General features: G+C 32.5%; 3 protein-coding genes and 1 pseudogene across 3 annotated transcripts; all 4 read left to right on the top strand.

Moving 5' to 3' along the window:
- The first annotated feature begins 355 nt into the window (after positions 1-355).
- Positions 356-1,670, top strand: LOC125828502 (protein PELPK1-like; annotated as a pseudogene).
- Positions 1,671-3,000: 1,330 nt separating this feature from the next.
- Positions 3,001-4,152, top strand: LOC125828505 (protein PELPK1-like). Its single transcript, XM_049507802.1, has one exon. It carries the CDS (start codon positions 3,001-3,003, stop codon positions 4,150-4,152), a length of 1,152 nt encoding a protein of 383 aa, XP_049363759.1.
- A 1,589-nt stretch (positions 4,153-5,741) lies between these two features.
- LOC125828507 (protein PELPK1-like) lies at positions 5,742-6,890 on the top strand. Its single transcript, XM_049507804.1, has one exon. The coding sequence runs from the start codon at positions 5,742-5,744 to the stop codon at positions 6,888-6,890; it is 1,149 nt and encodes a 382-aa protein (XP_049363761.1).
- A 1,985-nt stretch (positions 6,891-8,875) lies between these two features.
- LOC125828497 (protein PELPK1-like) lies at positions 8,876-10,399 on the top strand. Its single transcript, XM_049507794.1, has 3 exons — positions 8,876-9,376; positions 9,488-9,922; positions 10,007-10,399. The coding sequence occupies exons 1-3, from the start codon at positions 8,876-8,878 to the stop codon at positions 10,397-10,399; spliced, it is 1,329 nt and encodes a 442-aa protein (XP_049363751.1).
- Positions 10,400-11,880: the final 1,481 nt, after the last annotated feature.

Raw genomic sequence — 11,880 nt, 5'->3', positions numbered from 1 at the left:
CTCAACTTTTAAAAACAAATTGAATCAAATTTTTAACATTCCAACAAAAAATAATAATAACTTTCTTGGAAGTCAATAAAAAATTGGATTTAAATATTGAAACTAAGTGAGTCCAGCAAATATGTATGAATTGTTCATGGCTTCCCATTATCTCAAAACCTTAATTAGTGGAACAGCAATAACCAAAAAATGGCAAAATCTTTGATATGTTTGGATTATTTAATTTTGAGAGCATCCAAATCATCAAATGATCACTATTTAATTATGTTATATAAACTCCTAATTCCTCCATTCTAAAACACACAAGAAAAAGAAAAACAAACCAATATCTAGCCTTAGAATCCAATTCTTCTCAATGGGAAGCCAAATAAAGAAGCAATTTGCTTGTGCTTTGGCCTTTTTCTTGATTGCCACATGCACTATGGCATATTCACCTTATTCTTATGAATCATCAGATTCAACATACAGTAAAGTACCAACCACAGTAGTCAAAAGTGAAGACTTCAAGGCACCCTCAGAGTCGGAAAAGGAATATAAGGAGTCATTTTTGCCAAAAAATGATTACTACAAGAAGCCATTAGTTTCAGAAGATAACTATAGGAAAGTATCGTCCGTTCCCGAACAGGAATACAAGGTTCCATTCTTGCCAAAGAATGACTACAACAAGAAGCCATCATTTTCAGAAGAAAACTACAAGAAGACGTCAGATGTTCCAAAGGTACCCTCGATGGTTAAACCAGAATATAAGGAGTCATTTTTTCCAAAATTTGACTACTTTAAGAAGCCATCAGTTCCAGAAAATAACTACAAAAAGGCGTCATATGTTCCAGAGGTACCCTCGATGACTAAACCAGAATATAAGGAGTCATTTTTTTCCAAAATTTGACTACTTCAAGAAGCCATCAGTTCCAGAAGATAACTACAAGAAGGTGTCATATGTTTCAGAAGTACCCACAATGCCTAAATCGGAATACAAGGTACCATCTTTCCCAAAGAATGACTACTACAAGAAACCATCAATTTCAGAAGACAACTATAAGAAGGCGTCATATGTTCCCGAGGAACCCTCGATGGCTAAACCAGAATATAAAGAGTCATTCTTACCAAAATTTGACTACTTTAAGAAGCCATCTATTTCACAAGATAGCTACAAAAAAGTACCATATGTTTCAAAGGTGCCCTCAGTTCCTAAAGAAGAATATGAAGTGCCTTTTTTGTCAAAAAATGATTACTACAATAAACCATCAGTTCCAGAAGATAACTATGAAAGGGTGCCATATGTTCCAAAGCTACCCTCAGTGCCTAAAGAAGAATACAAGGTGCCTTCTTTGTCAAAGAATGACTATTACAAGAAGCCATCAATTCCAGAAGACAGCTACAAAAAAGTGTCATATGTTCCAAAGGTGACTTCAGTGCCTAAAGAAGAATACAAGGTGCCTTCTTTGCCAAAGAATGAATACTACAAGAAGCCATCAATTCCAGAAGATAACTACAAGAAGGTCTCATCTGTTCCAGAAGTACCCTCAATGTCTAAACTAGAATACAAGGTGCCATCTCTGCCAAAAAATGACTACTTCAAGAAACCAACACCTTCTCCATCACCACCACCTCCTTACTACCATGAATCATCTTCAACACCTTCTCCATCACCACCTCCTCCATACTATTAAATCTTCATTTTTCACGTTCAACATGTTTCAAGGAAGTCCTTCTCACGCTCAACATATATGAGTTAGAAGGCATGTTATCAAAATTTGTAATTCTTTATTTGTATTTTGAATATTTCCAGAGGATTGTTTATTTCAATTGAATACAAGTTCTTTTTATTAAGATTTTGTGTTGTTTTCATCTATTCTTCCATCAATCGCCAATTTGTTCACTTACTATTAATAACAACCATCAGATACTTAAAAATATAGGTTACTAAGGATTGGAAAGTAGAAGAAAAACGATCTCTATTGTTATAAACATACAATTCTTGAGAACTAGGTAGTGAATCATTTTAATCAAATAAAGAGTAATTGGGAGATAAATGTTACACCATTTATGATAAAATGTGCATTTGATCTATATAGCAGAAGTTTTGAGCTCAAAATATGCAACTTTTTAAATCCAGAACTTCTAAAATAAAACTTTGAGAAATTTTAAAAGATAATATTGTTGACTCAATTATCTTTTTGGTAGGATTTGATCCTATATGGAATGAAATAATCTCTCATAGAGCAGTTGTTTCCTAGAAAAAGATCATACACCACATGAATTTGGATTAATCTAAGTCAATAAGTTTCAAATAATAGACAATTAACTAAGTTGACCCAAAAACATTAAATATATGACGTTAAAAACAATAATAGCTTCTAATTTTTCCTCTTTGTATCAAGAACTAATCAAATCCAAAATTCTTGATAATGAAAAGCATATGTATGGTACTCGCAAGGGTAAGAGAGGCCAGAGATTGATTTCTTCTGCCAAATCTTTTTCACTTGATTTGTCACATTGGTCTCGCCTAAAGCAGTTTACATTTCACGTATGATTTGCAAGATGTAGCCGAACAGTAGCAACTATGAATTTCTTAGGAAATTTCCAAACAAAAAAAATATAAATATGCTGTCATGGATTATAAATCGTGCTAAACAAGTACATATAACTAATGGACACCAAATAATGAACAATATTTGTTAGGCAGACACATATCTCAACTTTTAAAAACTAATTTAATCAAATTTTTAATATGCCAACAAAAACACAAGAACAACATTCTTAAAATTCAATAAAAAAATTGGATTTAAATGTTGAAAATAGGTAAGTCCAGCAACTGTGTATGAATTGTTCATGGCATCCCACTATCTCATAACCATAATTAGTGGAAGAGCATTAACAAAAAAAATGGGAAAATCAAATTCTTAGTTATGTTATATAAACTCTTAATTCCTCCATTCTAAAACACACAAGAAAAATAAAAACAAACCAATATATAGCCTTAGAATCCAATTCTTCTCAATGGGAAGCCAAATGAAGAAGCAATTTGCTTGTGCTTTGGCCTTTTTCTTAATTGCCACATGCACTATGGCATATTCACCTTATTCTTATGAATCATCAGATTCAACATACAGTAAAGTACCAACCACAGTAGTCAAAACTGAAGACTTCAAGGCACCCTCAAAGTCAGAAAAGGAATATAAGGAGTCATTTTTGCCAAAAAATGATTACTACAAGAAGTCATTAGTTTCAGAAGATAACTATAAGAAAGTACCATCTGTTTCCGAACAGGAATACAAGGTGCCATTATTGCCAAAGAATGACTACAACAAGAAACCATCATATTCAGAAGATAACTACAAGAAGGTGTCATATGTTCCAGAGGTACCCTCGATGGCTAAACCAGAATATAAGGAGTCATTTTTTCCAAAATTTGACTACTTCAAGAAGCCATCAGTTCCAGAAGATAACTACAAGAAGGCGTCAAATGTTCCAGAGGTACCCTCGATGGCTAAACCAGAATATAAAGAGTCATTTTTGCCAAAATTTGACTACTTTAAGAAGTCATCAGTTTCAAAAGACAACTACAAAAAGGTCCCATATGTTCCAAAGGTGCCCTCAGTGCCTAAAGAAGAATACAAAGCGTCTTCTTTGCCAAAGAATGATTACTACAAAAGGCCATCAACTTCAGAAGATAACTACAAAAAGGTGTCATTTGTTCCGAAGGTGCCCTCAGTGCCTAAAGAAGAATATGAGGTGTCTTATTTGCCAAAGAATAACGATTACAAGAAGCCATCAATTCCAGAAGATAACTACAAGAAGGTGTCATATGTTCCAAAAGTACCCTTAGTGCCTAAACCAGAATACAAGGTGCCTTCTTTATCAAAAAACGATAACTACAAGAAGTCAACCATTCCAGAAGATAGCTACAAGAAGGTGTCATATGTTCCAGAGGTACCCTCAGTTGCTAAACCTGAATACAAGGTGCCTTCTTTGCCAAAGAATGACTACTACAAGAAGCCATCAGTTCATGAAAATAACTACAAGAAGGTGCCATCTGTTCCAGAGGTACCCTCAGTTGCTAAACCCGAATACAAGGTGCCTTCTTTGCCAAAAAGTGACTACTACAAGAATCCATTACCATCTCCATCACCACCACCTCCATATTATTAAATTTCCATCTTTTATGTTGAACTTTCATTTAAGTCCTTCTCCAGCTCAACATATATAACCCATAGGGTTCTCATATTATGAGTTAGAAGGCATGATATCAAAATTTGTAGTTCTTTATTTATTTATTTATTTTCTTTCCCTACTTCGGATTGTAATTGTTTTGTCATTTAATTATATTTTGAATGTTTTCAGAGATTTATTTCAATTGAATAAAAATTCTTTTTATTGAAAGTTTATGAATTCATATGGATTAGTCAGGCTTCAATATTACGAATATCGAACACTAGAATATGAGAAATCAACTCTATAAAATGTACATAGGTTAATCTATTTTTCCAGCAATTATTAATTTCTTTACATAAATTTAATAGCAAAACACCGGAACATAACAACCATATTCAGAAACTTCAAGATACATATTCAACGTTACCAAAACAACAAATAAAATTAGAGAAAATAATGAAGTTGGATGAAAGATACAAACAATATTTTTTATTAATTAGTGTCATTGAGTAATTACTTTATCCAATGAATATGCAGTTACTCAACTAATAATTATTCGTTCAAAAATCACTTTTTTGTTAAAGAAAGTTGAAATCAAGAAAAAAGATGACTTTCTTAGATAATCACTATTAATAATTCAATGACCATATGAGAAATCAACCAGTAAAAATATCCTTTTTTGGTCTATGTTGTACTCCCTCCGTCCCATTTTATATGTCATCCCTTTCTATAAATAGTTAGACCACAATACTTGTCATTTTATAAAATTTATTCATAAATTACCATATTTTACCTATTATACCCTTGATAGAATAGTTAATAATAAAGTTGACTTAAGAAACATTAAATAAGGGTAGAAGGATAAAGTTACATCATTTCTTCATGCAAGTGCAAAGTAAAAAGGTGACATATAAAATTGGACGGAGGGAGTATTATATTAAAGTTACATAATTTCCGGTCATGGATCATTTTTATCAGATTAAGAGAAATCGGAGCAGGGATAAATGTTAAAATATTTCACTACTCACGATAAAAATGTTATGTACGGATGATGAAATATAAGAATCGACGATTTAATATATGATAATACTGGATATAAATAGCTCCCATCGAATCCAAAATATTTGGTCAATATAAGTCGTGCTCAAAGCATCAAAACTTGTGGACCCAACTAATTTTGATCATGACATCAAATAATGATCAATATTTGTTAGGCATATATATAATACATATTTCAATTTTAAAATTTTATTTAATCAAATTATCAATGTACCAACAAAAAAGATATAGAACAACATTATTGGAATAGTCAATAAAAGTTTAGACTTCATTTTTAAAAATAAGTGAGTTAATCAAATGTGTATAAATTGTTCATGGCTACCCATTATCTCAAGACCTTAGTGGAACAGCATTAACCAAAAAATGAGAAAATCAAAAATATGTTTGGATTATTTTGATAGCATCCAAATCATCTAATCATCTTTTTAGTTAAGCTATATAAACTCCTAGTTCCTCCATCCTAAAACACACAACAAAAAAGAAAAACAAATAGCCATCTAGCCTTATTAAGAATCCAAATCTTCTCAATGGGAAGCCAAATGAAGAAACTATTTGCTTGTGCTTTGGCATTTTTCTTGATTGCCACATGCACTATGGCATATTCACCATATTCTTATGAATCATCAGATTCAACATACAATAAAGTACCAACCACAATAGTCAAAAGTGAAAATTTCAAGGCACCCTCAGTGCTTGAAAATGAATATAAGACATCAATTTTGCCGAAGAATGACTACATCAAGAAGTCATCAGTTTCAGAAGATAACTATAAGAAAGTAACAACAGTTCCTGAACAAGAATACAAGGTGCCCTCAATGCCTAAACAAGAATACGAGTTGCCATCTTTGCCTAAGAACGACTACTTCAAGAAGCCATCAATTCCAGAAGATAACTACAAGAAGGTGTCATACGTTCCAGAGGCAGAATACAAGGAGTCATTTTTGCCAAAATTTGACTTCTTTAAGAAGCCATCAGTTTCAGAAGAAAGCTACAAAAAGGTGTCATATGTTCCAAAGGTTGCCTCAGTGCCTAAAGAAGAATACAAGGTGTCTTCTTTTCCAAAGAATGACTACTTTGAGAAGCCATCAGTTCCAGAAGACAACTACAAGAAGTCGTCATATGTTTCAGAGGTACCCTCGATGGCTAAACCAGAATATAAGGAGTCATTTTTGTCAAAATTTGACTACTTTAAGAAGCCATCAGTTCTAGAAGACAACTACAAGAAGACGTCGTATGCTCCAGAGGTACCATCGATGGCTAAGCCAGAATATAAAGAGTCATTTTTGCCAAAATTTGACTACTTTAAGAAGTCATCAGTTCCAGAAGACAACTACAATAAGAAGGAGTCATATGCTCCAAAGGTACCCTCGGTGCCTAAAGAAGAATACAAGGTGTCTTCTTTGTCAAAGACTGACTACTACAAGAAGCCACTAGTTCCAGAAGACAACTACAAGAAGGTGTCATATGTTCCAAAGGTGCCCTCAGTGCCTAAGGAAGAATACAAGGTGCCTGTTTTGCCTAAGAATGACTACTACAAGAAGCCATCTGTTCCAGAAGATAACTACAAACAGGTTCCTTCAGTACCTAAATCAGAATATAAGGTGTCGTCTTTGCCAAAAAGTGACTACTTCAAGAAACCATCACCTTCTCCATCACCACCACCTCCGTATTATTAATTTTCCATCTTTCATGTTCAACATGCATTGTTTCATTTAAGTCCTTCTCCATCTCAACATATATAGCCCATAGGGTTATCATATTTTGAGTTAGAAGGCATGATATCAAAATTTGTAATTCTTTATTTGATTTTTTTTTCTCTTCCTATTTCGGATTGTAGTTGTATTGTCATTTAAATCCTAGAGATTTATTTCAATTGAATACTTTCTTTTTATTGAATGTTTATAATATAGATTCATCTTTTCTTCCAGCAATTGCCATTTAATTTCTTCACATAAATTTAATCAGTGAGGATTTCGTGATTCCATGTTACCAAAACAACAAGCAAAAGAAAGAAAATAATAATTGTTGCAAGTGTCATTATATTGAGTTACATTATACTTTCAAAAATGCTCTCCCTTTTTATTTTTTTTGGGCACATTTGATTTAAATTACATAATTGCCAGCCGTAAATCATTTTGATCAGATAAAAGATATTAAATATTTTTAGCTGTTTTAGATTACTACTTAATATATAAAAGCATTTAGCGGCAGTTAGGTGAATTAAGCGGTGATTATCTAAATACCAATAGTTAAACCAAAACATAAAATTAATATAGGGTTGTTCATGGTTATGGTTAAAAAACCAAATCGAACCACAATCCGAACTAAACCGATATTTGGTTTGATTTAGTTAGGTTTGGTTTTAAATTTTGAAAAATCGATATTATTTGGTTTGGTTTTGGCTTTACTAAAAAATAACTGCAAAAATAACCAAATCGAACCGATAAATTATATATAAAAATTTTATAATTATTTATATATTATTCATAAATAAAATATAAATATTTTGTTAAATTTTAAGTAACTTAAGTCTTTAACTTTACTAATTTCTCAAGTCCAACACTTAAAATTTTAGCCCATCTATTACAATCATAAGTCCAAGTCCATCAAAATTCATTACTTTAGTCTTTACCTACCATACCTTTCATAAGATAGTTACACCTTCTCTTAATTGAATCATTTTGTTCGTGTAATGATAACTTGAGTATTGTTTAATTGCTAAATTGAACCAACAATAGTTTTTCAGTGGATTATTCATGTACTAGGTGTTTGTGTCTATCAAGATACGTATGTCCTCAAAAATCTATTATATTCAAACTGAAAAAACCAGAAAAACTGAACCAAACCGTCAATAACCAAACTGACGGTTATTTTTTTCGTTTGGTTTATTTTAGATATTTAAAAAACCGACTAGGTTAGTTTGATTTTGATTTTACACAATAACCGATCCAAATCGAATCACGAACACCCCTAATTATTAATACGTGAATTTAGCGGTTGTTTATGTGCATTTAACGACAACAGTTTATGGGAATTTGGTGTCATTTAGGTGAGTGCAACAAGTATTTTGATGAATTTAGCGACGATTAAGGTGAATTACTAGCAATTTAGGGGAATAATTTAGCAATGATTTATCTAAATACGAAATAGTTAAACTAAACATATAATTAATTATATGATCTATATTAGAAACAATAATTTCCAATATATTGTCATTCTTGGTGTTGTACAGCATGTATAAGGTATGGTCCCATGATGTGAATTTTAAGTCGTGCTCAAAGTATCAATCAAATACATATAACTTTTCACTCAACATAATGAATAATATTTATTAGGCCAACAGCATATATATTTCAACTTTAAAAATTCTATCCAAGTCAAATTTTCAACGTACCAAAATAATAATAATAAATAAGAAGAACAACATTCTTGGAAGTCGATTGGACTTAATTTTCAATGAACCAACAAAAATTGTTCATGGCTTCCCATGACTTTAGTGGCACAGCATTAACCAAAAAAATTGGAAAATCTCTGATTTGTTTGGATTAATTTGAGAGCATCCAAATCACCTTAAGCTATATAAACTCCTAATGCCTCCATTCTAAAACACACAAGAAAAAGAAAAATATAACCATCTAGCCTTAAAATACAAATCTTCTCAATGGAAAGTCAAATGGAGAAGCAATTTGCTTGTGCTTTGGCATTTTTCTTGATTGCCACATGCACTATGGCATATTCACCTTATTCTTATGATTCAACATACAATAAAATACCAACCACAGTAGCTAAAAGTGAAGATTACAAGTTACCCTCAGTGCCTAAAGAGGAATACAAGGTGCCTTCTTTGCCAGAGAATGACTTCTACAAGAAGTTATCAGTTCCAGAAGATAACTATAATAAGAAGGTGCCATCAATTTCAAAGGATAACGACTACAAGGAACCCTCAATGCCTAAAGAGGAATACAAGATGCCTTCTTTACCAAAGAATGACTACAAGAAACCATCAGTTCAAGAAGATAACTACAAGAAGGTGCCAACTGTTTCAGAGGTACCCTCAGTGCCTAAACCAGAATACAAGGTGCCGTCTTTGCCAAAAAATGACCACTACAAGAAACCATCAGTTCCAGAAGATAACTACAAGAAGCTGCCATTTGTTTCAGAGGTACACTCAGTTCCTAAAGAGGAATACAAGATGCCTTCTTTACCAAAGAATAACTACAAGAAACCATCAGTTCAAGAAGATAACTACAAGAAGGTACCAACTGTTCCAAAGATACCCTTAGTGCCTAAACCAGACTACAAGGTGTCGTCTTTGCCAAAAACTGACCACTACAAGAAAACATCAGTTCCAGAAGATAACTACAAGAAGGTGTCATTTGTTTCAGAGGTACCCTCAGTGCCTAAAGAGGAATACAAGATGCCTTCTTTACCAAAGAATAACTACAAGAAACCATCAGTTCAAGAAGATAACTACAAGAAGGTGCCAACTGTTCCAGAGGTACCCTTGGTGGCTAAACCAGAATACAAAGTGTCGTCTTTGCCAAAAAATGACTACTACAAGAAAGCATCAGTTCCAGAAAATAACTACAAGAAGGTGTCATCTGTTTCAGAGGTACCCTTAGTGCCTAAACAGGAATACAAGGTGCCTTCTTTGCTAAAGAATGACTACTACAAGAAGCCATCAATTCCAGAAGATAACTATAGGAAGGTGTCATATGTTCCAGAGGTACCCTCAGTGCCTAAACACGAATACAAAGTGCCTTATTTGCCAAAGAATGACTATTACAAAAAGCCATCAGTTCCAGAAGATAACTACAAGAAGGTGCCATCTGTTCCAGAGGTACCCTCAGTGCCTAAACAGGAATATAAAGTGTCTTCTTTGCCTAAGAATGACTACTACAAGAAGTCATTCGTTCCAGAAGATAACTATAAAAGGGTGCCATCAGTTTCAACAGATAATGACTACAAGGTACCCTCAGTACCTAAACAAGAATACAAGATGTCTTCTTTGCCAAAGAATGACTACAAAAAACCATCAATTCCAGAAGATAACTACAAGAAGGTGCCAACTGTTTCAGAGATACCCTTAGTGCCTAAACCAAAATACGAGATGCCGTCTTTCCCAAAAATGGACTACTTCAAGAAACCATCACCTTCTCCATCACCACCACCTCCATATTACTAAATTTTCATCTCTCATGTTCAATATGTTTCAATGAAGTCCTTCTCCAGCCCAACATATATAACCCATAGGGTTCTCATATTATGAGTTCGAAGGCATGATATCAATGCCTATCAAAATTTGTAATTCTTTATTCGTTTTCTTTTTCTTTTCTTTCCTACTTCGAGTTGCAATTGTTTTTTCATTTAAATTCTATTTTGAATGTATCCAGAGATTTATGTCAACTGAATACAAGTTTTTTTAATTTTATTGAAAGATTGTACCTATAGATTCCCAATTCTTGCAGCAATTGTCAATTAATTTCTCATAAACTTAATAGCAAAATAACAGCCATCACTGAGGATTTGGTGATTCCAATACCAAGAGTAGAGTGGCCGGCATTTCATGTTACCAAAACAACAAGCAAAATAAAGAAAGAAAATTCAATATTTGTAAGTGTCATTGAGTTACATTATACAGTATAAAAATAGGAAAAATTACCTAAATACGTAACTTATTTTACTATATTCTCTAAAATTTTCTATCATTTGAAAACATTACAAAAATTCCTACTCTCTCCTATTCTCGTATACATCACTCTACACGATATATCGATCGGATACATCACTCTACGCGATATATCAAGACATTGAGTGATGTATCCGAAACCGAGACGCTATGTATCGAGATGTTAAGGGATGTATCCGAACCGGTACGCGATGTATCAGAACATTTTGATATGTATACGGATTTCACCAAATTTAAGAAATTTTTGTAATTTGAAAAAGAGTAGAGATAAAGATGTAATTAGCTCTTATCAGAGATTTTGTTAAATTTCCATAAAAATGCCCTTCCTTTTTAATTTTTTTGGGCTCATTTGATTTATTACAGCATTGTCAGTTGTAAATCATTTTGATCTGATAACATATTAATAATTTTTTTAGCTTTGGTTTAGATTTCTACTTCAAATATAAAAGCATTTAACGGCGGTTAATAGGTGAATATTAGCGGCGATTAAGGTGAATTTACTAACAGTTTAAATGAATTTAGCCATGGTTTATCTAAATACCAGATAGTAAACCAAACATAAAATTAAATAAATGGATATTTGAAATAATAGCTTCCAATATATTATCATTCTTGGAGATGCAAAGTATGTATAATGATGAGAAGTTTAAGTCGTGCTCAAAGAATCAAAAGTACATATAACAAATGGACAAATATTTATTATTAGGCCAACAACATATATATTATTTAATCAAATATCCAATGTACCAACAAAAGGGAACAAGAGCAACATTCTTGGAAGTCAATAAAAGATTGGAATTAATTTTTTAAAAATAGGTAAGTCGATATTGTTCATGGCTTTCCATTATATATCTCAAGACCTTAGTGGAATAGCATTAACCAAAAAAATGGGAAAATCTTTGATATGTTTGGACTAATTGGTAGCATTCAAATCATCAAGTCACCATCTTAGTTGAGCTATATAAACTCCTATTTCC

This window comes from Solanum verrucosum, unplaced genomic scaffold, assembly GCF_900185275.1.
Source record: "Solanum verrucosum unplaced genomic scaffold, falcon-dt-bn FXZP01000273.1, whole genome shotgun sequence".
In the NCBI taxonomy this organism is placed as follows: domain Eukaryota; kingdom Viridiplantae; phylum Streptophyta; class Magnoliopsida; order Solanales; family Solanaceae; genus Solanum; species Solanum verrucosum.
The sequence above is the reverse complement of the archived record's forward strand: the minus strand, read 5'-3'. Positions and strand labels throughout refer to the sequence as shown.

What these genes read in the sequence shown, in the direction of transcription:
- LOC125828507 (XM_049507804.1), top strand. Translation starts at nt 5,742, where the DNA reads ATGGGAAGCCAAATGAAGAAACTATTTGCTTGTGCTTTGGCATTTTTC.
- LOC125828505 (XM_049507802.1), top strand. Translation starts at nt 3,001, where the DNA reads ATGGGAAGCCAAATGAAGAAGCAATTTGCTTGTGCTTTGGCCTTTTTC.
- LOC125828497 (XM_049507794.1), top strand. Translation starts at nt 8,876, where the DNA reads ATGGAAAGTCAAATGGAGAAGCAATTTGCTTGTGCTTTGGCATTTTTC. An exon ending in AGCTGCCATTTGTTTCAGAG is followed by an intron (nt 9,377 to 9,487) that starts GTACACTCAGTT and finishes ACTGTTCCAAAG; the next exon opens with ATACCCTTAGTGCCTAAACC. An exon ending in CAGAAGATAACTATAGGAAG is followed by an intron (nt 9,923 to 10,006) that starts GTGTCATATGTT and finishes TATTACAAAAAG; the next exon opens with CCATCAGTTCCAGAAGATAA.